At 36.2% G+C, this 27004-nt stretch overlaps 1 protein-coding gene and 1 pseudogene across 2 annotated transcripts in view; one reads left to right on the top strand and one right to left on the bottom strand.

The window, feature by feature from the left end:
• Positions 1-284: 284 nt before the first annotated feature.
• Positions 285-27004, bottom strand: part of LOC149786894 (TIP41-like protein) — a 31190-nt gene continuing 4470 nt past the window's right edge. For both annotated transcript variants that reach the window (XM_089977426.1, XM_089977425.1), the window contains exons 2-8: positions 24616-24763; positions 16851-17030; positions 15559-15661; positions 13867-13998; positions 11065-11160; positions 4939-5001; positions 285-1328 (exon numbers count right to left, since the gene is read on the bottom strand). In XM_089977426.1, coding sequence (XP_089833552.1) covers positions 1149-1328; positions 4939-5001; positions 11065-11160; positions 13867-13998; positions 15559-15661; positions 16851-17030; positions 24616-24752 — 891 coding nt within the window. In that variant the 5' untranslated portion in view covers positions 24753-24763 and the 3' untranslated portion in view covers positions 285-1148. The remainder of the gene's footprint in view (positions 1329-4938; positions 5002-11064; positions 11161-13866; positions 13999-15558; positions 15662-16850; positions 17031-24615; positions 24764-27004) is intronic.
• LOC149786895 (uncharacterized) lies at positions 18742-20529 on the top strand (annotated as a pseudogene).

Genomic DNA, 27004 nt, shown 5'->3' on the forward strand with positions numbered 1-27004 from the left:
CACTGCTTGGTAAAAAAAAAAAACATGGACACTGACTGCAGACAACAGGCGACTGCTGATTACATGACATTTGTATTTTAAAAAATTGGGGTGGGATTAGAATGGTCATTGTGACCAGGTGGCTGTTGAATTCAGGTGACCATTATGACAGGTTTGTCTATTTGGAGGTACTAAAATAACCAAGTGCCAAAAGGTATTTTATTTTTAAACAAATAATCTTTTATTACTATTTCCAGGTTAGTAAATCAAATTCAGAATGGTGGATATTTTAATGACAAGTCATATTCTATTTTTTCATGATAAATATTTTATTGATAGGACACCAGTCATGCAGCACATTCAAAACAAACAAAATTCCAGCTATTGAAGTGCAAGATTTAATCCTGCTAAAAAAATCATGGAGATTTATGTAATGTCTGAGAATATGATAATTCTCAAAATTATGATGATAAATTCCACTGTTGCATGATATTAACTGACATCCTTTCTGTAACTCGGACCAAAAAAGTGTTAATCATATGAAAATAATGGACTTCTGGGACATCAAACAGAAGAAACAGAAATTGCTATGGTAACCTTTACAGCAGAAGAAAGTTGATTCTTGCATAAGATGTCTGGTCACATAACCAATACAGCTTTATTTCTTCTTACAACTTGTAATTTGGCTAGATTATATACTTGGGGTAAATTATATATTTTGTTTAAATAAGTAAAATCAATATATTTGTAAGGAAGTCCATTCTGCAGTTGTTGGCAAGAGGCTATTGCCTGCTGAGTTTCAGAATTCCCCTTTGGAGTCTGATAAAGAATATTCAACACTAAAAATACAGCGATCTAAAAATTGTAATTAATCATCAATACAGTTTCTTGAACCAGAAGTATTTACATAGGAAAGGCAGTACATATATCAGAAGTTAAAAATTCTGGAATAGAAGCATTCTGAATAAATGAAATCAACAAATCTAAGATGATTTTACAAGATCTTTTATCCTTTAAATTTTTGCCACGATTTCTATCATGCATTATTGATGGAAGAAAATTCAGAGTGGATATTTGGAGAATTCTTCCATCTTTTAGCTTTGCATTACACAAGTTTTATGCTTTCACAGAATCGTTCTTTATATTCCTCACACTTGTATCCCGAGGTCTCACCTAACTGCACTGTCTATTGGATCAAAGTTATTTTGTGACCTTTCCTCTGACTGGGATGTGTCACCAATATGTGTACTGAAAATGATGGGGGGAAATTCAAGTTTTTCAAATGACTGTTTCCTCAGAGTCAAATATTTACCCAGTTCATTGTGGTCTGTCAACACATGGGGTGGTGCCTGCAAGATAAAATTTGGTAAATGTTCTGAACAAACATGAAACATACAAATTATCACTCCAAAAAATTGATAATCTGGCAAAAGCTAAATTTGAAATGGGACATAATTTATACAAGTATATTTTCATCAATATACCTCAAATTTTTCTGGATATATTAACCAGGAATTAGTAGATAAATGAATACATTTTCTAATAAAAAAACACGGATAACTTAAAAGCCTGATCAGACTGGCTCTGTTTTACAGGACACAGTGTATAGTATGATTCTGACTGTTCCAGTGGCCTAAGTTGTGCGAGCATCCACCTCAGATGTGGGAGGTCAGTTTCAAACCCTGGCAAAGTTATACCAAAGACTTATAAAAATGGTACTAACAGCTGCCTTGTGAGGCACAAAGCATTAATAGGTTAGTGTTAGGACTGGTCATTCTGGTGTCAGAATACTGTGACTGAGTGGGACATGATGCTACATGTCTCTGACATGATGGCCTGCTACTAGGCATCGCTATGAACTGCCATACTGAAGACATCGTAGCAACATTGTTAAAAGCTTCATTAAAAATCTAAATCACACATACATGCAACCTGATCCCAGTATAACCCCATATACTTTGCTTGCAGTGGGTATCAAGAAAGAGATCCTAATTAGGTCACATCAATTAACTGTAGAATTATGATAATACTCTATTCAACTTATTTCTGAGAATTGTGAAGGCTGTATGTACATATTTTTATATACACTTAAGACTAAAATTACCCCAAAAATTGCAAATACAGCTAAAGTTGATATTTAAGCCAATCAATGAGAAGGAACAACACATTTCATAAAGATGGTTGATTTAGCTGAAAGAAGACGGCAAGAAGGAAAAATCATAACTTCAGTGCAGTAAACTGAAGATAAACAAGGAGTCCTTCAAAGGGACTGGCACTCTACTGACCATTCAAAATGAGACCATTTATTGTTTTCAGCCACAGGGTCTGATATTTGTTAATAATAGGAGTTTTAAAATTAGCCACTAAGGTAGCAATATTGGATGAAAGATCAGCACCAATTTAATATAGGGCCAACTAGACATGATTAGAAGTCTTTTGGTGAAACCCCATGTGAATATGGCCATCCATTCAAGAGGAGTAGCAAAAACAAGATTTGCAGGATGGCTGATCAACATCATTCTCCTTTCGACCCAACTAGACACAACAAGTAGTCTTGGAAGAAACCCTACGTCCATAAGCTTTTCACATTAGGACAATATTTTTTTATATCATAGCACCACAATTATTATATATGACCAACTATACAAGATAAGCATTCTGTGAAAAGCCATGTTCATATAACAATCCATTCAAGAGAAGTAGCAATACAATTTTCAGTGTGATCACCACAGTGGATGTCAGAGCAACACCAATTTTCAGTGTGGTCACCACGGTGGATGTCAGAGCAATGCCAATTTTCAGTGTGGTCACCACAGTGGATGTCAGAGCAACGCCAATTTTCAGTGTGGTCACCACAGTGGATGTCAGAGCAACACCAATTTTCAGTGTGGTCACCACAGTGGATGTCAGCAATGCCAATTTTCAGTGTGGTCACCACAGTGGATGTCAGAGCAATGCCAATTTTCAGTGTGGTCACCACAGTGGATGTCAGAGCAATGCCAATTTTCAGTGTGGTCACCACAGTGGATGTCAGAGCAACACCAATTTTCAGTGTGGTCACCACAGTGGATGTCAGCAATGCCAATTTTCAGTGTGGTCACCACAGTGGATGTCAGCAATGCCAATTTTCAGTGTGGTCACCACAGTGGATGTCAGAGCAATGCCAATTTTCAGTGTGGTCACCACAGTGGATGTCAGAGCAATGCCAATTTTCATTTAGAACCATTGAATAATGTGTGTGCAAAGTTTCATTGCATTCCACCAAGTAGGTTTGGACCTATAGCAATTTTAAAAAATTGTGCTAATGGATCAATGGACAAATGGTGGTCTTTGCCATAGTTAGAAATATACCATATATATATTCGCATACAAATCAGTCAACTGCACACACTACAGAGACCCTGATGTGTTGCTACATAATGCACTTGTTATTTTTTTTACGACAGAGTAAGTATATATGGTAACAATCTGAGGACAACCAAATTTTATGTTTTGTGAGGATTTTTCTCCTTAAGACATTTATTCTGGCTAAAAAACAAAACAAAAAAACAAAAGCATTTTCTATACATGCTTGACGAATGAGCTTGCTATCCAAATCCGACAATATCTTATAAGCTCTGGAACCAGCCTAAATTTGGGTGTATAATGGCTGAAAATCTGTAAATGATTTTCAGGTAATTTTAAGAAAGTTTCTAAATGCTAGGCAATAGAAGACTGGAACTTCTAACTTGTTTTGCTGCCATTATATGGCTGCAAATAGTTACTCCATTTAGATATTGGTTTCCAAAGGGCTGGATTGTAAAAGAAGAAACTAATGACTTTCTCTACCCCACTACAAATTTCATAGGGACATAAATTGTGTGTTACTACTTTCTTCTCTGTTCATCCTGTTAAGCTTTGCATTAGGTCTATTTTCCAAGAACGTACCAAATATACATGTACTCATTTATAAGCCAACCCCAACTGCAAACAACATAATGCACTGACAGATCTGGGTCAAGATGTTTGTTCTATTGATCATCCTAACAAACCGCATAGACATGGATTTTCTGGTGCGTTACTCAAGGGCAGATCTGAGTGTGCAGTTTGCAATTGGACTTGACTGACATGTATAGACAGTATTTCACGTTCAAAATTAACTCGTGCAACATCTGTTAACATCTGAATCGATTCAGCATCATGTATTTATATTTTCCTTGTCCAGCTAACCAATGCACAGTTACCTTTCAACAAAATTTATATTTCCTCTAAAAGACAAGTATTTAATTTAGTTGTCCTTGCGATGGGGCAAAACATTAACTTCCAGTTAGTGATAGACATTTCCCTCCATCCTTCCATTGCAAATGAAATTGCTTAGTTTCAACCCTTACTGATATAGTAGCATTAAATACTGACATTGGATTTGTGTCAGAATTTTTTTTAATTCCTTAATCCGATTGCTTTAATATAGTTGGAACCCATAACTAGCAATTTTGTCCCCAGCTAAATAAATATAATATATACTATACAATTTCGTTTTCTTAAGTCTGAAATCAAGATCTGATTTTTTTTCACTCTGTTAATATCATGCGAAAATATATTTTACTTATATATGTTGCAATCTTTTCTATGGTTACAGCAATCATGATACTGGTCAATTAATCATCAAAAATGTGCTGGGATTTCCATTTCCTTCAATAAAATATGCAGCAATCATGATAATGGTCAATTAATTATCAAAATGATGCTTGGCATCTCCTTCGATTAAATTTACAGAAATGATGCTGTTTAATTCATTACCAGAATTGTGCTTGGGATTTCCTTCAGTGAAATTTGCAGCAATTATGATAATGGTCAAATAACTATCAAAAATTTGCTTGGCATTTCACGGGAGCTGCAGATTTCTTTGTCATGCATTTGTGTGATTCTCACTGAGACAAATAACATAGTATAAGTGAAATAATTCAATCAGAGTCTTACCTTTATGTCAGCTGTTTTATCATCCTTTACAGTGAATTCCCGTAAGATATAGTTTTTACCAGCCTGTAAAAATAACAAATGAAGAGATCTACATTGATTTGAAACATGGGATTGGATAATGTGAAAAATGTTATTATCAAAAATCAAACAGCAATGCTTGTGTGTGTGTTTGTGATTTGGATTTTTAACAGCTTTAAAAACTTTTCAGTCATATTGCAATGATGTCTGCAGTGTGGCAGTTTATAGTGATGTCTAGCACTGGGGCATCATACCACAGATATGCAGCATCATGTCCCACCCAGTCACATTATCCTGACACCAGGCCGACCAGTCTTAACACTAACCTCTTAATGCTGAGTGCCTAGCAAGGTAGCTGTTAGTACCATTTTTATATGCCTTTGGTATGACTCAGCCAAGGTTTAAAACCCATGACCAAACAGCAATGCCAGCAGAAGTCAAATAAATGATGTGATCTGCACAACTTCACACAGAACTTTCTAAAAATATGCACATATTAGAAATCTAACTTTGCTGATATTTGTCTCTCTAATCCTACAAGTACATACCTTTAAAATTAAAGATTCTGCTGAAATCAATTGAAATTTCTATTTCTGACACCTGGTCCAAGTAAGTTTCTGTGTCTATTTATTGACACTTCTTCCAAGTAAAAGCATATGTATCTATTATTAAAATAATCTTCTAAATATAAGCTTGTTTTTCTATGTCTCTATTATTGACACATCTTCCAACAACAACAAAATCATGTCCATTATTGACACATCTTCCAACAACAACAAAATCGTGTCTATTGTTGACACATCCTCCAAATAAAAGCTTGCATGGCTATTATTGACACATCTTCCAAATAAAAGCTTGTGTGACACACCTTACAAATAAACGCTTGTGTGACACACCTTCCAAATAAAAGCTTGTGTGTCTATTATTGACACATCTTCCCAATATAAGCTTGTCTATCAATTATTCACACACATTCCAAATAAAAGCTTTTGTCTATTAATGATACTTCTTCCATGTAAAAGCATATGTATCTATTATTAACACAATCTTCCAAATATAAGCTTGTGTTTCTATTATTGACACATCTTCCACACAAAAAAACTTGTGTCTAATCTATTGTTGACACATCCTCCAAATAAAAGCTTGTGTGGCTATTATTGACACATCTTCCAAATAAAAGCTTGTGTGACACACTTTCCAAATAAAAGCTTGTGTGACACCTTCCAAATAAAAGCTTGTGTGACACACCTTCCAAATAAAAGCTTGTGTGACACCTTCCAAATAAAGGCTTGTGTGACACACCTTCCAAATACAAACTTGTGTGACACACCTTCCAAGTAAAAGCTTGTGTGTCTATTATTGACACATCTTCCAAATATAAGCTTGTCTGTCAATTATTAACACACATTCCAAAAAAAAAGCTTTTGTCTATCATTGATACTTCTTCCAAGTAAAAGCATATGTATCTATTATTAATACAATCTTCCAAATATAAGCTTGTGTTTCTATTATTGACACATCTTCCACAAAAACACTTGTGTCTAATCTATTGTTGACACATCCTCCAAGTAAAAGCTTGCATGGCTATTATTGACACATCTTCCAAATAAAAGCTTGTGTGACACACCTTCCAAATAAAAGCTTGTGGGACACACCTTCCAAATAAAAGCTTGTGTGAAACACCGTCCAAATAAAAGCTTGTTTGGTTATTATTGACATATCTTCCAAATACAAGCTTGTGGGACACACCATCCAAATAAAGCTTGTTCAACAGCCTTCCAAATAAAAGCTTGTGTGACACACCTTCCAAATAAAAGCTTGTGTGTCTATTATTGACACATCTTCCAAATATAAGCTTGTCTGTCAATTACTGACAAACCTTCCAAAAAAAAGCTTTTGTCTATTATTGATACTTCTTCCAAATATAAGCTTGTGCATCTATCATTGATACTTCCAATTCTTATGTTACGTGTTTAGGCCCGTATAAATAGTAACAAAAGAAAGAGTGAAAAAACAACAAGCTTTGAAAAAATTTAACAATTTATTTCCCTGGAAAAACTCTGTAAAAATGAAAAATTAAGGACTTTTAAGGTTTTAAGAATCAAATCCAAAAATATCCCATGAATAATTCACGAATCAAATTTTAGAAGTCCTAATAATGAAATGTTCTAATGGCTTCAAGTTCGAGTCCCGACAAAGAATCCAAGATGGAAGGTGATGATATACACTGTTTCCTTTGTGGTGTTGTAAGGTCTGCAGTTCTGTTATTCACAAACAATAATCCAGTGTTTGAATTAATGAAATGTCTTTGTACAAGAATTCTGTGTACAATTGGAATTATGCTTCTTGATATATACTTATATATCAAAAAAGGATAAGCTTATGTTGATCACACTTCTGTGTGCCACTGTAATTGATTTTTATGAATCAGTTACCATACATACTGCCTTTTAAGCTTGTCTGTTATTTCCACCAAGTATGTGCAACTGATGTTTGTAAATCATATCATGAAATGAAATGTATGCAATGCTTCCAACTAATGTTGTTACATGCAGGCAATAATAACAGCTTCATTGTATGTAGGCAGCATAGGAAAATCCAACAGATGGAAAAGAAATTTAAATTGTTTTTCTCAGATTATACTTGACCTGTCATTTTAACAGTTGGAAAAAGATCTGCAACCTCCTGAATTCAGCCCATCTGAAAACAAAATTTTATTCCTGTCTGTACACCCTGTGGACAAAGAGAAATAACACGTACAAGTTACCTCCAAAGATTCCTTAGTGGTCAAGTGACACCAGACGTTTACCAGTTCAAGTTGGACATTGACAGCATGCTCACATTTGTTGCAATGGAATAAAATTGATAGCATTCCTACCAACCTCTGAAAGTGAAAAAGTGGAATATGTGTGTGTGTGTGTATGTGAGAGAGAGAGAGAGAGAAAGAGAGGGGAGGGAAGAGTGTTTACCCTGTTTACCCCATGGCCAAATTTGAATATAGCATTTGCAATGCTTAAATGTTTTCTATATCAGTTACTCCTCCATAACAAATTACCATATATCCATCCAATAAACTCTGCAAAAAGTCTAACTTATTCCTAATCATCAAGCGGTCATACGATCCAGAAACAAAATAGTGTGTTCATCATTTGTTTGCAACAAGATTATCAGAGTCAAGTCTAAACACATGTTAAATTACCATTTGGTTGTGCATATACAATGTAAAATGCAAGATATATGACATCCTCTGCACTTCCAATTTCAAGCAAACAAGAAAGAGATTCAACGGTAAATACTGCTGTGCCCATAAAAGAAAAACTTGATCATATGTTTTCATTTACACTTGCATGAAATGGTGTAAATTTGAAATTTTGTGTTTCAAATTTTGAATACTGGTTGCAGAATCAAAATATCAGGAGAATCAGAATGACTGGTAAATATGTGACAGTAATGACTGGCTAAGTATTCTCAGAAAAATTGAATTCACAAAAAAATTGAATTTATCCAATAACTACCACAACCAACTGCTTTACAATTAGGAGAATATGGAAGGAATAGGAAATACAAGACCATCAACCTCTGCCATCATTACCTATCAGAGTCAATATGATAGGGCCCTTGGAAAATGATGAGGTTTTCTTCAAACAACGTACAGATGTAAAAATATGAACTTAATTATTGTGCAAAATCAACCTGTCTAGGGTGCTGCACATGTGTTTTCTTACCAAAAAAAACCTTATAAACCCTATGACAGGAACAAAATGCTGTGCTGTCATTAACAGGGCCTGGCCAAATTACAGGTAACCACCAGAAATATCCTAGGGTTCAACTCTCACCTTTATGATGCCATAACACATAGAAAGAAACTGGAAAAGGTGGACTGAGCTTGCCAGCCAAGTGACTCCAAGATGTCTCAAATAAGAGACTTGTCATTAGTTTGAACTGTTTAGCTAAGAGCTTCATAAGGCATACCTGATCCAAAGTGCATTAAACATACACTGATTGACTTACAAGACCAAAGCCTGAGAGGTTAAATCTAGTTTTCTCACCTTAAAAGGCAGGAAGAGCCACTGACAGAAACTGCTGATGTTCTCAATGGAGTGCACAACTAGATCCTGCAGCATTCCTTCTCTCAATGGATAAAGAGAGAGGGGAAAAATGATTATTTTCTGATTGCCCATAGATGGCAACCTGTTTATGGTGCCAAACAAAAGTTCACTTCCTCAGTACTACAGAACTGGATGCATTTCAGGTTCACAAAGGGAAAAGCGCTCACTCACCCTGCAAGATGGAGATGAAGCTATCAAGAAGCAAGTCTTAGAGCAGCTTCAGCAGACAAGCAAGGCCAAGAGAGATCAAAACCAGACAACAGGTCAGAAAGATCTTTGTTGTGTCCATTATCTTCTCTCCCATAAGGTTTGAACATATCAGAAATCCTGGAATGATACCATTGAATGGTAACAGAAGCTAACTTCTCCTCAAAGAAGAAAAGGAAGAAGTTTGTCAACTGAAGTATCAAAGCTATGAGGAGGGTGAAGTCATCCTGACACCAGCGTATAAATACATAAAATGTTTCCCTTGTATGCTTTCAAAATGGTAGGACTTCTTGTTGTTGAGATGTTTTCTTAAAGTTAATAATTGAAGCGCTGAACCTTTTTTTTCCTTGATCAGAGCCTGGCATGAAAAAGGAGCTAGTCCTGATAGATACAATACCGATAACCTCATATGCTTGAGCAATAAATGGGTCACCATAATCTTCCTTTGGATATCTAGTGACTGCAAGCATATCACTGGATATCTAGTGACTGCAAGCATATCATTGGATATCTAGTGACTGCAAGCATATCATTGGATATCTAGTGACTGCAAGCATATCATTGGATATCTAGTGACTGCAAGCATATCATTGGATATCTAGTGACTGCAAGCATATCATTGGATATCTAGTGACTGCAAGCATATCATTGGCCCAGGAATTGTCCACTTGGAGTACAGCAATCAGAACTAGCCTTCAGGACTGACCTCTTACCATGTGAACTGCCTTCCAGTTTAGGACAATTGGGGGAGAGGGATATGCATAGGAACACATACCTCCCAGATGACTGACAGCACTGACAGAGCTGTGACTGAAGAAATAAAATGAACAGTATGTGGTTGCACCTTATCACCTAAATGGTCTATACTCAGCTGATCCCATAGGGTACAAACTCAATGAAAGACTGATGGTTGGAGAGAAAACACTCCATTAGTATCAGATGGCCTCTCCTTGACAATGAATCTGCATACAGAGATACAGTATTGTGTACCAGTGGAGGAACTCCCATAATGTTACACAAAAATCTGGTGATTGCATGCCTCCTTGAGGAAAAAATTCATCAACACACAGAGCTGTCTGATATTATCAGGACTGTCTATGTGTCTAATCTTTTCAAGCATGGGAAACGTGGATGGCAGCCTTTATTTCCAAGAGGATGATATAAGTGCCTTCTCCTGTATCATCAACTTGCCTCTGACTGTAGTGAAGCAGGGCAGTATGTGGTGCCCCAACCCTGACAAACTTACATTTGTGCTGATTGTGACATCAGTTGGGGGCTTTCCTGGGCTATCACAATCACCAACCAGCCTCTGTCTTGCCACTGGAACAAAAAGTGGCAGGTTTCAGTTGTGATAAGTATCTGGTGATCTACAAAACCCAAGATAGCTTGTTACTACCAAGAATTCCAACTACTAGGCGTGCACAGAGAGGATGAAATTATGGTGTGATTGTATCCACAGCATCAGATGTGACTCCAGAAACCACATGGATTAGAAGAATACATTGCACACCAGGCATGTCTGGTGCCTGTCTTGCACATTTTGCATTTGTAAGACATTTCCTTTGAAAAGATAGAAGACCGAAATGCAATAAATACAAATTAGGTGAAATCTGTTTTGCAACTTAGCAGAGAAAAGAGGAGACAATTTGTAAGAGTAACACCACTTTATCAAAACCACATTTGGAGATAGAAATGATTTGTTAATTGTCTCAGAAGGGATAGATTCAGGAGGCATCTGAGATACATCTTTAAAAAAATTCCACAACACATATTCTAGGTAATTACTGCCTACCTCATGATACACCCTTGTGTCTATTATCCTGGCTATTACATCATCTACTCTCATGTAGAACCGCAGCAACAGAAAAAAACTTGTAGGCATCACTCTCTGCAAAAAAGAATTCATATGAACAAACTATGTTACAAACACTACAAGGGGTGAAATGATTTAGTGATGTAACAATAATTCGGTCATTTTGATATACATATTGATACTAAAGTGGGAGATTCAATTCAAAATGAAATAGTTACTTTTACTCTTCACTGGTAGTGAATAATTATTAGCCATTTACCTTTCCTCCCTTTTATCAATGCATATCATATCAATAGACTACTTCAATGCAGATGGATATGCCATTTGGTGGGTTAAAATAATGAAAAACATTATAATATAAAACTTCTGTTCAACAAGACATTCAAAGTGAATCTAATTTAATCTTGGCTGCCTATCCACATTTAATGGTACAAATGATCTGGAAGGCATGTGATACATAATAGAGAAATCTGAGTATAATGACTGCTGTGAAGAGTAGCTATATATGATAAGATTAGAATTTTCATGTTTTAAAGTAATAGTCCCAGGAACAAGTGCTATTTTAACAGTAATTGTCAAGGTCCAAAAACTATATATAAACTGTCATTCGATTTCAAAATATGTTAAAATGAAAACCAAAAACAGTGATTGCAACTTGTGCAAACTATCTGCCTAAAATGAGAACATGTTGACTTTACCTGTTTTACTATCTCAAGATAAAATGGGTGTTTGTGTGTGATTTGGATTTTTAAACATAGCTTTAACATTTTTTTAGTCATATTGCTACAATGTCCACAGTGTGACTGTTTATAGTGATGCCTAGCACTGGGACATCATGCTGCAGACATGTAGCATGATGTCCCACCCAGTCCTAACACTAACCTATTAATGCTGAGCGCCTAACGAGGTAGCTGTAAGTACCATTTGTATAAGTCTTTGGTATGAGTTGGCAGGAGTTTGAACCCACAACCTCCTGCATCTGAGGCAGATGCTCTAACCACTAGGCCACCAAAGCAGTATATATCTGGATAAAAATTCATCCAGAAGATAAAGTACAAAAAATATGTTGCTCATAACTGAAGTCATGTGAGATGTGGATCTTGCTCATTGTCACTCTCATGCAAGATCTTGAAAGATGCCTGTATTTCGTGACTGATCAAAACTGGATCAGAATTATGTCTTCCAAAGTGGAAACAAGTTCAGCCTTTCCGATGCAAGATTTATTTATTAGGAGGACTGGATCATGCTCGTTACCAAAATCAAATCAGGAATATAGCCTTAAGAGCAATAAGAAGCTCAGCCAATCAGATGCAAGATTACTTTATTAATATGAGTGGATCTTGAGATGCTCATGACCTAACCCATCCATGATCTTGACGATATAAGCCCATATTTCTTCAAGTCTGATCAAAACGGAATCAGAAAAATGGCTTTTTATTTGTTGACAAGGTTAGACAATCAGATGCATAATCACCTCATTAATATGCATGCATTTCTGACCACCAAGCTCTTGATGATATAAGCTCTAAATTCAAGTCTGATTAAAATCGGATAAAAGACGTTTTTGATAGTGGTAACAAACAAACGGATACAATATGTGTGTGCATCACTCAATATCGCACTTGTCCATGATCTTCATGCTGTAAGTATATTTTCCAAACCAGAACAAAATCAAATCTGAATTACAGTCTCCCGAGCAGTAAAAAGTTCATCCAATCATATGCAAGATCACCTAATTAATATGCATGAATTTCACTCTTTATCAAGCACATCCAAACACAATGTCATAGCCTTTTATTCCAAGTTTGGTCAAAATCAGATTGTAAAAAATATGATTTTCAGACCAACAGGCTCCACTCAGATGCCAGGTCACTTCAGTAATATGCATGTACCTCGCTTATTATTGAACTTGTCCAAGATTTTGATGTACATGGCCCATTTCCCAAGTTTGATTGAAGTCACACAAAATATGGACTCCCTTGTGATAACAATTCTCAATGGACATATAATGCAATTTCTTATTGCTGCCATTATAATGTGAAATACTACAACTGGAGATGTGTACAATTGGAATTATCCTTCTTGATATCTACTTAGATAAAAAAAAAAAATGAAAGTATAAGCTTATGTTGATCACACTACTGTGTGCCACTGTAATTGATTTTTATGAATCAGTTACCATATATACTCCCTTGTAAGCTGAGTCCAACTGCAAACAACACAGACCCTTACCAGCTGTTGCATAATGTGCCAGAAATCATGGCCTATACTGACTGTTCTACTGTTTGCTCCAAACAAACTGCACTTGGATCTGCCAGCACATAATGCAATGGCAGATCTGGGTCAGAATTTACTGCAGCTGTTCTCAACTTATATGTGGGTATATAGGGTATATGTAAAGTGATGAAACATATCTACAATGGACACTCAATGAATGACAAAATTTTGTTCTTTGAGGATATGTCCTTTGTAATGAGATGAAATATGCATGTGAAACTAAGAGAAGAGAATCACAAGTCCTTTATCAGCAGGTGTTTATTATAACAGATTTTGGTTTAGTTATAATGAGTGCTTCTTTTAGACTTTTAGAAAGAAAAAAAGCATTCATTTGCAACTTGGAAATTAACAAAATGTCTTGCATGATTAAATTACACAATTTTAGAGCAGAAATAAATGGTGATGGATATCAAAATTACAAGAAGCCATAAAAATCAATGATGTTTATTCTTCTTCAAGCAAACTTACAAACTATGGATTAGCCCAGTATGTCTTCCAACTTACCATTCTAACATTGAGTATCGATGTTCCATTGTCGGCCAGCTCATCCTCAAATAAAGTCATGTCTTCATAGAAATGGATCTTCTCTCTCAGCTTCAGTTTTTCCATATCAATCCTCTCTTCTGTAGGTAATACCTGTTACAGATATAATAAAACTTTATTTAATTCACCAGCAGTCATCAAATCAATGTCAGGTAGTTCTATTTCAAGCTTGCACATTGCTATTTTTGGATTAGCTGGTTTGCAGTTTAACAAACCCAGATCTGTGATTTTCAGTACTGATTTCCATTATAAAGCAAGAGGGTGAGCTTGAAAGAATAAAAAGTGATTACAAAGTATATATGAATTGATAACTATGTTCAAACTGCACTGAATTTCATTTATATGCACTAATCTTGTAAGTAAAAAAAATAATTGGATATCCTAAACATATTAGCCTGTTTACTACATTTGATAACAATCTGGTCAAACATAGTCACTAAAGTGTTTATAAGTTAATGATTTAAATCTATTTACAAAACTAATCAAAATCAGTTCAAAAAGTCTGTACATTGTTCTGAACAATGAAATGCAAGATCACATTAAAATGAATGGGTCTTGTTCATATGGCATCCATACAGGTAACAAGCTCAGAAAATCGGATCACATAATAGATCCCACTCATTATGGAACTCGCATAGACTCACATTCCAAGTTTGATCAAAATCAGGTCAGAAATACCCTCTCCTGAGTGATATCAAACTTAGACAATCAGATGTAACATCAGCTTGTTAACAGGTTGGCTCTCACTCATCATACATCTTCAGGTATCAAAGTGAAATGGCAATTTCACCTAACTGCCCCTCTTTCTACTTATGACCCTGATGAATATTACTGAACTGAAAACTTCACAGCCAACCTACTACAAACGTTTATGTTTACTGATCTTATGAAATGACTCTAACACGTGAAATGAAATGTTTGTGTACAAGGTCATTTACTGTATGTAATCTTGAAGAATGAAGCACATCAGTCCAAGTAAGAAATTTGAGCACAACATTTTGTACAATAATTATCAAACTGAACTTTTGTAGCAATATGAAATAAACAACAGTAAATAACATTGGAATTTGTACAACTTTATTTGGATGAAGTGGATGAGACTGGCAATGACTTCAATCTACCTTTCCTCATCAGCAAACTGTTGGAATTTTTTTTAATATATTAACAAATCATTTCACTAAAAAGAGGAATCTATATTAATGTTTAATGTGGTGTTTGATTTTAATGAAAAAAGTGTGTGATATGTCAATTTCTATTGTTTAATATTTCAAACTGGGACCTAGTGCATAACCTGGGATGTGTAATTACCTAAGTAATGTTGTAGTTTGAAAATAAAACACACAATCATATCATAACTTAGATAGAAATTCACATGTTACTGGGAAGAAAAAAGAAAAACCCAAACCATATAAAAAAGTCTATTTTTTGGGACTGCTCATGTACAGTAAGGTAAACTGATATACACAGTACTGTTTAAGTACAGTCTTGATCTCCATAGTGCAGCAGTAACATATTCCCTCTGCAGTCCAAGGTCTGATCCTCTCTTCCCATCCAGGTTAGTAACCCCAATCATTCCCTCCATATTGTCAGTTTTTTTATATATATTTATAAAATCAACTGTAAGGGAAATAAACAATCACTTTAACTAAACACCTTAAATTCTACTCCATCCTTTCCAAAAAGGGTTCCTTTGTATTCTGTAGTATAGGTCCAATCAAAAGGTTTCACAACGTCATTGATGTGTTCACAGCCAGCTCTGGAAAATTCAAATTGTAGAACTGACGATTATGTATGCCATTAACCTGATGGAAAATAAAACACTGTAAAACAAAACTTCTTTGATGTTTCTTTTCTTTGCTGTTCACAGATGAAATATTAAGCCTGTAGACTTCTGTGACACTTTCAATTAACAGGCCAGCTGACTAATGGTGATATACAAGTACTGTGTGCAATTAGGACTAAACTGTCTTATTCCAGTTATCATTACATTAAAGAACTCAAACCTTGCCTTAAATCAAACACCTCTCCTCCCCTTCCCTCTCTTGTGGAAGACCAGGTTATTTTACTGGACAAAAAGACAAAGAATCTGCAGGGCAACCTGGTTTCACTAGATTGACAATGTTGACCTCTCAGGGACAACCATATATTTTCGAAATTTCTCTACCTCGTGAGAACAGACTTAAGAAGAAAAATAAATAAAATATTCTAACCGAAGAAGTTCTTACAGCAAAAGGCACACCCAGCCCACTGGTCTAATATATGTACCAAGTTTCATCGTGACATCTTGAAGATTTGAATTCTGCTAGGAAAACTAAATTATGATGGATGGATAACACTGCATGAAAACAGTAGCAATATTTCAAATGAAGAATTGGGAATTACAGCAGAAGGCAGGCACACCCATACCACTAGTTTAATATATATGCACCAAATGTTATACACATTTTTTACAACTGAGTTTGAGTTTGCTTGGAAATGAAAGTCTCAATAATTGATAAACAGAAAAATGGATGAAGTGATTAAAAATACTGAAAGTGAATAAAAGTATCATATCAATTCATTTATAAGTCAATTCAAACTGGAAACAAAAAGATCCTGATCTTCCATAGTATAATGTGCCTGCAGATCAGGTCTATGTTGTTTGTTCTACCAATTATTCCTAACAAATTGCACAGACAGAGATGGACTAGTGTTTTATGCATTGGCAGATCTGGGTCCATGCAGTTTACAGTTTGACTCATATATGAGTATATATGGATAATTTGAAAAAGGCTTATCAGGAACACTAGTCAAACATGCCAAGTTTAACAGAGATATCTCACACTGAGAATTATGCTTCACAAAATAAAAATGTCTGTGGTCAAACACACAGATGGACATAGCAATAACTGGGACAAGAAGTGAGGGGGGAATAAAAATGGATTCATATTAGTCACAAGTTGTACCTGGCCTCTTTCCACGCATTAGATACTGCCACTTTTAATGGGTCATGATGTGCATCAACCAGCTTCAGTGCATCCAGAGCCTTAAACTCGATACCAAACCCATCCTTATGCTCGATGCGGAGAACGTTGTTGGCAAACACCATGTCAGGAATCTGAGGTACTTCTAATTCTGCCTCAAATCTTGAATAATGGAGAGTAGTACATAAGTACATAAGAATGACACAGCCAGGCTTACAACTATAAATAAGTTGATTTAGAAACTGCTTTATATGTGAGAGATAGCTAACAACAGTAAGCAAGATATGTTACTGCCAACAGTTACCAAGAATCTGTGTAGTTATAAAGGATATTCTAGCCATAGATGTACCTGTATTTTACAGTGGTCCATACAAAAGTCAAAGCTGGGCTTTATAACTGATCTGAATATATTAAAGCCGTACCAAATAAGTTATAAATGAGTTTGAAAGGACTCAAGAAGAACAGAGGATTGCCTGTCACATGATGTTCAGATGCAATTTTAAATGTTTATAAAAGAGACAATTTTGGTGAATACACTGAGGAAGAAATGTCTTCAGAAAACACCTATTCCTCACCAGTGCCTGAAAGGTTAACTAAATGCAGAACTTAGCCAAAATGTAATGTACATAAAGACAGATGAATGTAGTGTTGGATGTATAAGGGTAAAAGTATTATGCCCTACTTCTATTGTGTTAGGGCATGTGCGTGTGTGTGAGATTTGGATTCTTAATGTTGCTTTAACAATTTGTTAGTCATATCGCTATGATGTTTGCAGTGTGGCAGTTTATAGTGATGTCTAGCAATGGAGCATCAGGCTGCAGACATGTAGAACGATGTCCCACCCAGTCACATTATCCTGACACCAGGATGACCAGTCCTAACATGAACCTCTTCATGCTGAGCACCTAGCAACACAACTGTTAGTACCATCTGTATAAGTATTAATATATAATTTACAAGTCATGCTTGGTTTATTTGTTTTTCATGCTATCTTGATACAATTTTGGTTTAATTATTAACTGAAATCAGACCAACCAGTCCTAACACTAACCTGTTAGTACCATGTCTATAAGTCTTCGGTATAACTCGGCCAGGGTTTGAACCCACAACCTCCCCCATTCGAGGTGAATGCTCTAACCACTAGGCCACTGGAGCTATCATGATGGAACATAAAAATACTCTAAAGAGATTTCTTAAATATAATACCTGATTGCATCACAGATTGTATTCCTGAAACATCTTTGCATCAATGTGAGCTTGTCAAATTGTCAATACCAATTTTATCATTTTTAAAAGTGTCTTGTTTATGGTGTTCTGAATTATCCATGCAACATTTCCTTATTTTTGTCTTTCCTTCAACTGAACACAATTTCATCAAAATGTCAACATTTTTGGTAAGTATACTTTGAAAAACCCAGAAACACACTATTTGTTAAGGTGCATGCAATTTCATGGATCACTATATACAAAAGTACTATCAAAATTTTAATATCTACATTGGTCTAGAGTACTAAATATACTAAATGTGTCGTCTGCACTTTAATAATTATAGGTTATATACTGGTGGTGACATACAAGCCATATTAAGGCTGCGCATGGAATTAGATTATATGGTAGCCAATAAGGACCAAAACAGACAAAATGTAAACAATGATCATGCGCATCATACATACATATGAAATTATTAATACTTAACTGTTTCCATTTGTTATTTTTAAATAATAATAATAACAACACATTCCTTAGTATTCATACCTTAATATTATATATATATATATATATATATATATATATATATATATATATATATATATATATATATATATATATATAGTTTCAGAAACATATTATTTCTGGCTTTCAGAATCAACACATGAAGAAAGCAAGGAGACAGTATAATTATACAAATTTACATAGAGCTTTTAATGCAACTCTTGCAGGCATGTCTGTTTATCATGCAGCTAGGCAGTTTGGTGTTCCAGAGTCAGTCTTGAGAGATAGGACTAGAGGACATGTATCCCTTAATGCCAAGCCGGGTCCAGAGAGAATCTTCAGTGATAGTGACGAGCATCAACTGGTAGATCATCTCAAGTATATGGCTGATATCGGATATACAAAGGCAAATGTGCAGTACCTTGAAGCAGACTATGCAGTGTCTTGTGGAAAAAAAGATCCAAGTGAATGACCATTGAGTGATTGCTGGATTTATGGGTTTATGTGCAGGTGGCCAAACTTGCCAAGCCACAGAAGCTATCTAGCATGCGAGCAAAATGTGCTTCAAGGAATGTACTAAACCGCTATTATAAGGAGTTATCAACCATCCTTACAGTCAACAATTTAAGAGAAAGGTCAGATAAAATATTTAATACTGACGAAACTGGAATCAATACCAAGCATTCACCTCCAATAGTTGTATGTGGCAAGGTTACTCAGGCACAAGCAGTGGCATCAACAAGATCACAAAATGTAACCATCACTGGGTGTGGCAATGCACTTGGAAACCACATCCCATCATACTCTGTCTTCCCTGGGAAGAAGTGGAATACTCAGTTGTTGGACGCTGCTCCTCCAGGATCTGTTGGTGAGATGTCAGATAGTGGTTGGTCAAACTCAACCATATTTCATAATTACATCACCAAACACTTTGCAAAGCATAGTGGAATAGCTGATGGAAATAAATCACAGCCCACCCTCATATTGTATGATGGTCATAAATCACATATATCTTTAACACTTCTAGACTGGGCAAATAAAAACATTGTCATTCTTTTTGTACTGCCACCTCATACAATCCATATCACCCAGCCTAAGGCCGTTAGTATTTTTGGACCCTTCAAATCAATGTACAACAGTGAATGTCAGCTATTCCTGCAGAAGAACCCAGGACAACAAGTAACAAGATAGGACATTGCAAAACTTATTTGCAAACCTTACTTGAAGGCAATATCTCCTGAAACTTTAATTTTTGCTTTTGGTGAATCAGGAATTTATTGATTCTCAAATAAGAACATTTTGGATTCCCAATTAGCACCATCAACCATTTACCATGTGGAGAATGATGCCAGTCACTGTGAAGAACAAATTACAGCAACTCAGAATTATGATAAAGATGTTGTTATGAATGCCAAAACATCAGAGAAAAATGAAGACATACACGACTTCTTTAAGAAGAGAAAAATTACAAAAATTGCCCAAAAGCCACCAAAAAAAATTTGCTACACCGTTCCTTACTGGTAGCCTAGCAAAGAAGAAGAATGTCAACATCATGCAACACTCATCAGCTTCAAAACCTTACAAAGAAGCACCAATTGTTCTAGAAAATTCCACAAGTTTCACTGTCAGGAAATCATCTTTCTCAACTGTGAAGTCAGCAAGTACAGAAATAATGAATATCAGAATAGTACCTACTTTCTCAAAGAAAGCTTGTACTACAGCCAATTCTTTTTCGAAAACATCGCCTATGATTACAATCCCTTCTTCTCCTCAACCTGGTCATTCTGCATATTATGTAGACGATGATGATGAAAACATATTTGAGGGCAGTCAAGACAGCTTATCTGTATCAGAGGATGAATCTTCAAATTGTTGTGTATGCCACAAGCATCAGCCACCTGCACTTAGGGGTTGTGTTAATCTTGTGATTGTTAAATGGGCACAGTGAGACAATTGCCAACATTGGACACACCTTTCATTTCGTTGTGCAACATCAGTTGTTAGGCAACATAGTTCATTTCTTTGCCCACACTGTATTTAAAATTCATAGATATTTAATCTTGTTTAAACAATTTACTGCATTTTTATTCATGGATTTCAAGTTTAATTACATTTGTGTATTCCATTTAATCACTGGATCCTTTTATTTATGTGGAATATTCAGCCAATGCAAGTGTGGACATTCATTCTTATAGGTAAGTTCAAATTTACATTTATTATAATACATGCGTGCTACCATACCCAAGTTATGTAAATACCACGATAATATAGAGTTGTTCTCCCATGGTAATTGAATCTGGGTCATCAACTATATTTGATTTTATGTTCATTTACAGGCTTCAATTGACAGATAATTTTTATAGGAATAGATAGAAGGAAAGTCACAGAAACTTCATAAAATGTAACCATGCAGTAACAACAAAATGGTTTTAACATATACCGATAACAACATTATGTACCATGATAATACAGCGTTCCGGGCTACAATGTTTAATAAACATAATTGTCGCCCTTCCTGTCCCCCCCAAAACAAATTTTCATTTTTATTCATCTGTACTTATAAAACTTTGTATGAAAACTCATTGTCCCTTTCATCTTAAAAATGTATCGGTTGTTGGATGCCATTTTTTTAAAATTCTAAAAAGCAGCAGCTTGATTATGCATAAAAAAATACACGCAATCTGCCTTTAGTACACATTTTTCTACTATCAATATTTAGTGCAATTTCCCAGTATCCTTTTGTATTTATTCTACATCTGCATACTTTGGATTCAACTCAATTATTCTGATCAAATAAGCATTCTAAACTTTTAATTTTCATTTCGATTCTTATTTATTGAGTTTCTTTTGAACAGTTAAAATACAAATTTTTCAGTAAAATTATTTTTCTCTGAGAATACTTATTGGATCACATTATTATTAGAAAAATAAACTTGGTCAAACAACCTCCACAGGAATGATTATATCTTGGGCATGACTGTTTGATTGAGAGGACTTGACAAGGGGCACTACTCTCCTAGCTACATCATTTGTAAGGGGCGCATAAAAAGATGGCAGAGCAGGATCAAGTCCACTGCCACAATGGCTAATCCAAGGAGTTGCAAGAACTCTTCAACTGAAATCCAAGTCCTGGTGGAAATGGACTCAATGAGTTAAACAGTCCCATATGGACAAAGGCTGGGACAGACGGAGGTCCGACATTTTGCAGCTCATTTGAAAGCATAGATAATCTAAAAGTGAGAGAAGATTGTTTCTGCTTTGGAGTAGCATAGAACTTACATGTTTCTGGAGAATATTATCCAGGTACGCTGCCATCATTGTAGATAAAGTCAACTGGAACAGGGTGACAACGAAGTCCATAACCTTAGTAAAAGCCCATTGGCTGATGTTGAGGCCAAAGGATAGGACCATGTCGTGTTAAGCAAAACAGAAATTTCAGTGATATGGGGCGGTCAGATCAAGACTGAGGGCATACCCAATCTGACGGATGGAGAAATGGATTGATCTCAGCATCTCCATCTTGAATTTCAGTGGCAAAATACAACAGTTGAGGTGACTGCCTCAACTTGCTATTTGCCTACCGGAAATTAAACAGCCTGGAATAAAACCCCAACAAATGTGGCTTTGCACATCTCAGTCTGTTTTTCGATGAGTGACCGTTATCTCCTCTTGTAATAAGGCATCCCTCTCCTGATCTGGAGGGAACAGGGTGATCCAGTGAGCCTGAAACTGCAGGAGGTGGCCACCCACAGGTAGGCTGTCTGCGAGCGGTAGGTCAATTTCTGAGTTAGGAGGCTTGATGGCGGAGAACAAGTTTCTTACCATCTTTGCATGGTTGCTTCCCAGCTAATTTAAACTATTGGGATGGGATCTATGTATTTAGACTATTGGGATGGAATCTATGTATTAAGACTATTGGGATGGGATCTATGTATTTAGACTATTGGGATGGGATCTATGTTGCACATTTGACTGAAAAGATCCCTTGTACATAGTCTGCTTATTGTCCCTTCACAGTGGCAGAGGCTGATTGTTTTGAAATGTCTGTGTGGGTTGAGCGATAAGCTGGAGGGTCAGTTCCTATCTGCCTAAAAACTTTGTCCTGCAAAGCAAGTGACTCACACTGGTAATGACTAAAACAATTCTGGCTGTCATCTCCCAAGTGTGGTCACTGACAGATTTCTCTGCAAGTTGGAAAACTGAAAGGGCGCCAAATCTAACACTGAAGACATAGCATCTATGTTCTGGACTAGCTTTGATGTGACATGAAACATATTTTTGTCCACATTATAAAGCAGTGGTGTGGGCATAGGAACTGCTCCTAGATTTTTTGTCAAGGTCCAGGAGATTTGTACTGTAGGCGACTGAGTGAGTTTTGGACCAGTGTGATGAGAATGTCATTGGTATTTGACTTTCTAAAAAGAAAGCCTTAGAATTCCCCAGGCCATCAATTCTACCTAACAGTTCATCACCGATCTCCTTAATTTTGGCCAATTTGGGAAAGGAGCTGAGAGGACAGCATCTCTTCTTCCTCTTCAAAATCTACCGATGCTTTAACCTTGTAGTCTTGAGTAAGAGGTGGAGGGCATTCTGAAGTTGTCAATACCTTATAAATTTCCTCAACTGTAGCCTTGAAGTTACATTCAGTTCGTTTCATGGTTGGAGCTTAGTACAGTTGATTTGTAGGAGCTTTGTCTCTTTGAAAATGACACTAACTCCCCCAAGAGGATAAGCAGTGAACACACGGAAATCCAGCATGCCAGAATGGCTGGCTGATTTGCCTGGCATATGATTGGTCTGGATGCTAGCGGTATAGAAGACAGCCTGGCTATCACCAGTACAGGCCTCTCCAAGGGACTGGCTGGAGAGACAGATTACTGAAATCTCCAGCATAGTAAGGGTATGTCATAGATGGTATAGCTAAACAGATAAATCAGTCACTAAGATAAAAAAAAATTCTACATGGTCAAACCATTTTTACCAAAAATGTCCCCATGCTGGTAAGGCTGGATAGCCAGCATGACAAGTCTGTATTATGAAATGGATCCAATGGATCTGGTATAAACCCCATGCGTCTGGACTTACAGGCCCTAAGTCCATGCTCAGACATGCAGGTGGACTTACACCCACAAGGCAGCCTAAAATTTGGGGGACACTCCACCAATTAGTCAGAAAAAGGTGTGGAAGCAAGTGAGGGAGATAAAGGTGATACCTCACCTGATGTCAATAATTATGTCATTATTTCCTGGACTGGAAGACGCATCTGTTTGAAGGCGGATGGTTGTACCATCTCAACATTATTCCCCTCCACTGCCTCTGATGTTACTCTAGCGGAGTTTAAAATTTAAAGTTGGATGGTCCAATTTTAACACTATTAAAAAGATGTCTTGGATTGTTAGAAGTATAATGTATGTTGTTATCAGTACAGCAGCAAAGCTTAAAAACTATCAACACCTTGCCCTTGGCAAGGGGATGTAATAGGCAAGAGCTATTGCCCTTTGTCTATATAAGAAAGACAGGAAAAAACGATTTATGGCTTAGTAGGTCTGGATTCTCGAGGTAGCAGGTTTATATCCCTAATGTTAATCAGGGTTCCTGCAGAATTGACAAAAACAAATTCCATGACCTTCCCAAACCTTTTCCAAGGTCATTTCACAAAACTCATGGACCACGGTATCTTGCATTGTCAATCATAACTGTCTTGTATTTGAAACAGGTTTTTTAAAATAAGTGCTTGGCACTCTATGAAATTAGCAGTTATCATTATTTTTTTAAACTTCATTGTTAGAAATTCTATGACTTTTCCAAAACTTTGCAAGGTTTTGAGCAATTCCATGACTTTTCAAGGCCCCTGAATTTTTATATAAAAATTCTGAAACTTTTTGAGGACCTGCAGGAACCCTAGATAATATAACTCAGGAACTTATTTGATGGAGAAAAGCCCACATGACTGAAATTTTATTTACAGCTTTGCATCTTATTCAATATTCTCTTCTCGTTACTTTGTAAAGTATCATCCAAGCTTGTTATTCACCTCTCTCTGTCTTCACCCTCTGACTGCAAAATGTGGCTCTTTTTTGACATCAGCTTCCAGGGTCCAAACTGGTACTGTTCAACCTCTGGTTTGCTGCGAGGTGGCATTCCAGGATGGAATCTATTAACTGACGTCATTTTTATGTGAACTGCAAAGGAGAGCAAAGTGTCAAAAGCTAGTTTGCAATTTACTGGGTATATTAACATAACAAATATTTAGACACGATTCATGTGTGTGTGTGTGATTTGGATTTTTATAGTTTATTTTACACCAGGCCAACTAGTCCTAACACTAACCTCTTAATGCTGAGTGCCTAATGAGGCAGCTGTTAGTACCATTTGTATAAGTCTTTGGTATGAATCAGTCAGGCTTCGAACCCACGACCTCCCGCTTCCGAGGCAGACGCTCTAACCACTAGGCCACCGGAGCAGTCGAACAACAAGAAAAGCAACAAGTATATAAAATATACACAAAAACTTAGTCATTTCATTCATCAACTTAATTTATAACTGACATCACCAGGAGATCCTAATAATGTCAACTTAGTGGTGTTTCAAACCACACAGAAGCTCTTGACTGTAAACATGTAGAGAGACTGCTCTCCGTTCTTTTCTGGTTTCAAGATCAGTCCATGTCAGTAAAAACTGTGTTTTCTGCACCAAAATGAAATCTTTGCAATGTCTAGTTTATGCAATATTTCTAAAACAGAACTGAACAAACAGAACTGAACAAATAAGGAGGAGCTCTTGAATGATGTGTCCAAACAATGTAACTTCAAAATTTACGAAATTATTGAGATTATCAAAGATGGTGAACACATCTCATCTGCTGTTTGAAAACACTGACTTGTCCAGTAAATCAAAGAAACTCCTGTTTGATTCTAAATGAAAACAAGTTGACGATGGTTGGGACAGCATGGCAACAGTCACGATGCCTTTTTTTAAGTTGGCAGACAAACAAATGAGAGCAGGGATGGTCCTGGCTTTTAAAAAGCTGTCGCCAAAAAAATCGCCAGCCTCAATATTTTGTCGCCAATTTTCAAAAAGTGTCGCCAAAAAAAGTAGTGTACACTTTTCCAAGTGTTAATTTAGTCTATTAATGTAACAGGTAATGAAAATTACAAAAGATGGATTAGTTAATACTTTAATTACAACAAGTATTAACAAAATGTTACAAAGTGTTACATGAAGATCCGTCGCGATTTTAGGGCTGCCCACTTGTTGAATGCAGTTTCAAAGTCTAATTTTTCACATCTGTACATGCTGATTCTCATTAAATTCTCGAGAGATGAGATGCAGAGCTTATTTCTGATGTCAGTTTTTATGAGGTTCATCTTACTCAATCCACGTTCACAGTCCTCAGTGCTTACAGTTGACACCAGTAGTGTCTCAGCAGCCCCCCCACCCCCTATTTATGGCTAGCTTCACAAAGCTTGTAGCGAATTGCTTCCTAAATCCCTAAATCCCAAGAATGATCACTGAATGCTGTATAAATTTTCTCGACAAGAAAAATAGGATCTCCATTCCCACGAATGAAACTTACACGAGTCAACTCCTGGCAATATTGGACCGTATATATAAGCATAAATTCACACCCAATTTAGGGATTCTTTCACTCCTGTATTTTAAGAAATAAATAATTATTATTAATTATGCACAACTGTTTTTTTTTTGCTATTTCTTGTTGCGGAGTTTAAGTCTCTGCAGCCATAACACGGGACTGAAGGCAAAAGGAAAAGATCAATGAGTAAAATGCTGCACTGGCGACAGATGTAATTGTGATTGAGATTTTTTCCATTTGCTTTGTATTTATACACAGTAGTCGGTACTTCAAAGGTTATCAATTTTCTATGAAGGTTCAGCAAAACTATTGCATTGGTATATGTATTAAAAAAAACAGAAGGATTAGCCATACAATTAACTGTATCTGTTCTATTCGCGTCTTCAGAAGTCGGTCAGTTGTAGGTATAGTGAGGTAGCATGATTGACTGTATCGCAGCATACAGTACTCTGCCCAGATGTCAGCATAAGCAGATTATGATGTAACAATGCACTGTAAAGATAGGGTTGTCAATAAGAACAAAGGATTGTTTGTGTAACAGATTGATTCCAATGCATTGCTTAGTCAAGTTTATGGCTTCCTTTCGTTCTGGCTTTAAATTTATTCAGTCCAAATCCATGATTGTATGTACAAATTAAATAACCAAAAAGTATGTCGCCAAAAAAATCGCCAGATGGGATATTTTTGTCGCCAATAAGGAAAAAAAAATCGCAATTTGCGACTTTGGCGAAGCCCAGGACGATCCCTGAAGAGGGTATGCAAATAGTATAAATCACATTTATAAATGTGATGATTTGTGTATTCTACATTTTAAATTTTACTCTCAACA

This window comes from Sinohyriopsis cumingii, chromosome 12 (genome assembly GCF_028554795.1).
Source record: "Sinohyriopsis cumingii isolate HCF-2022 chromosome 12, ASM2855479v2, whole genome shotgun sequence".
Lineage (NCBI taxonomy): Eukaryota > Metazoa > Mollusca > Bivalvia > Unionida > Unionidae > Sinohyriopsis > Sinohyriopsis cumingii.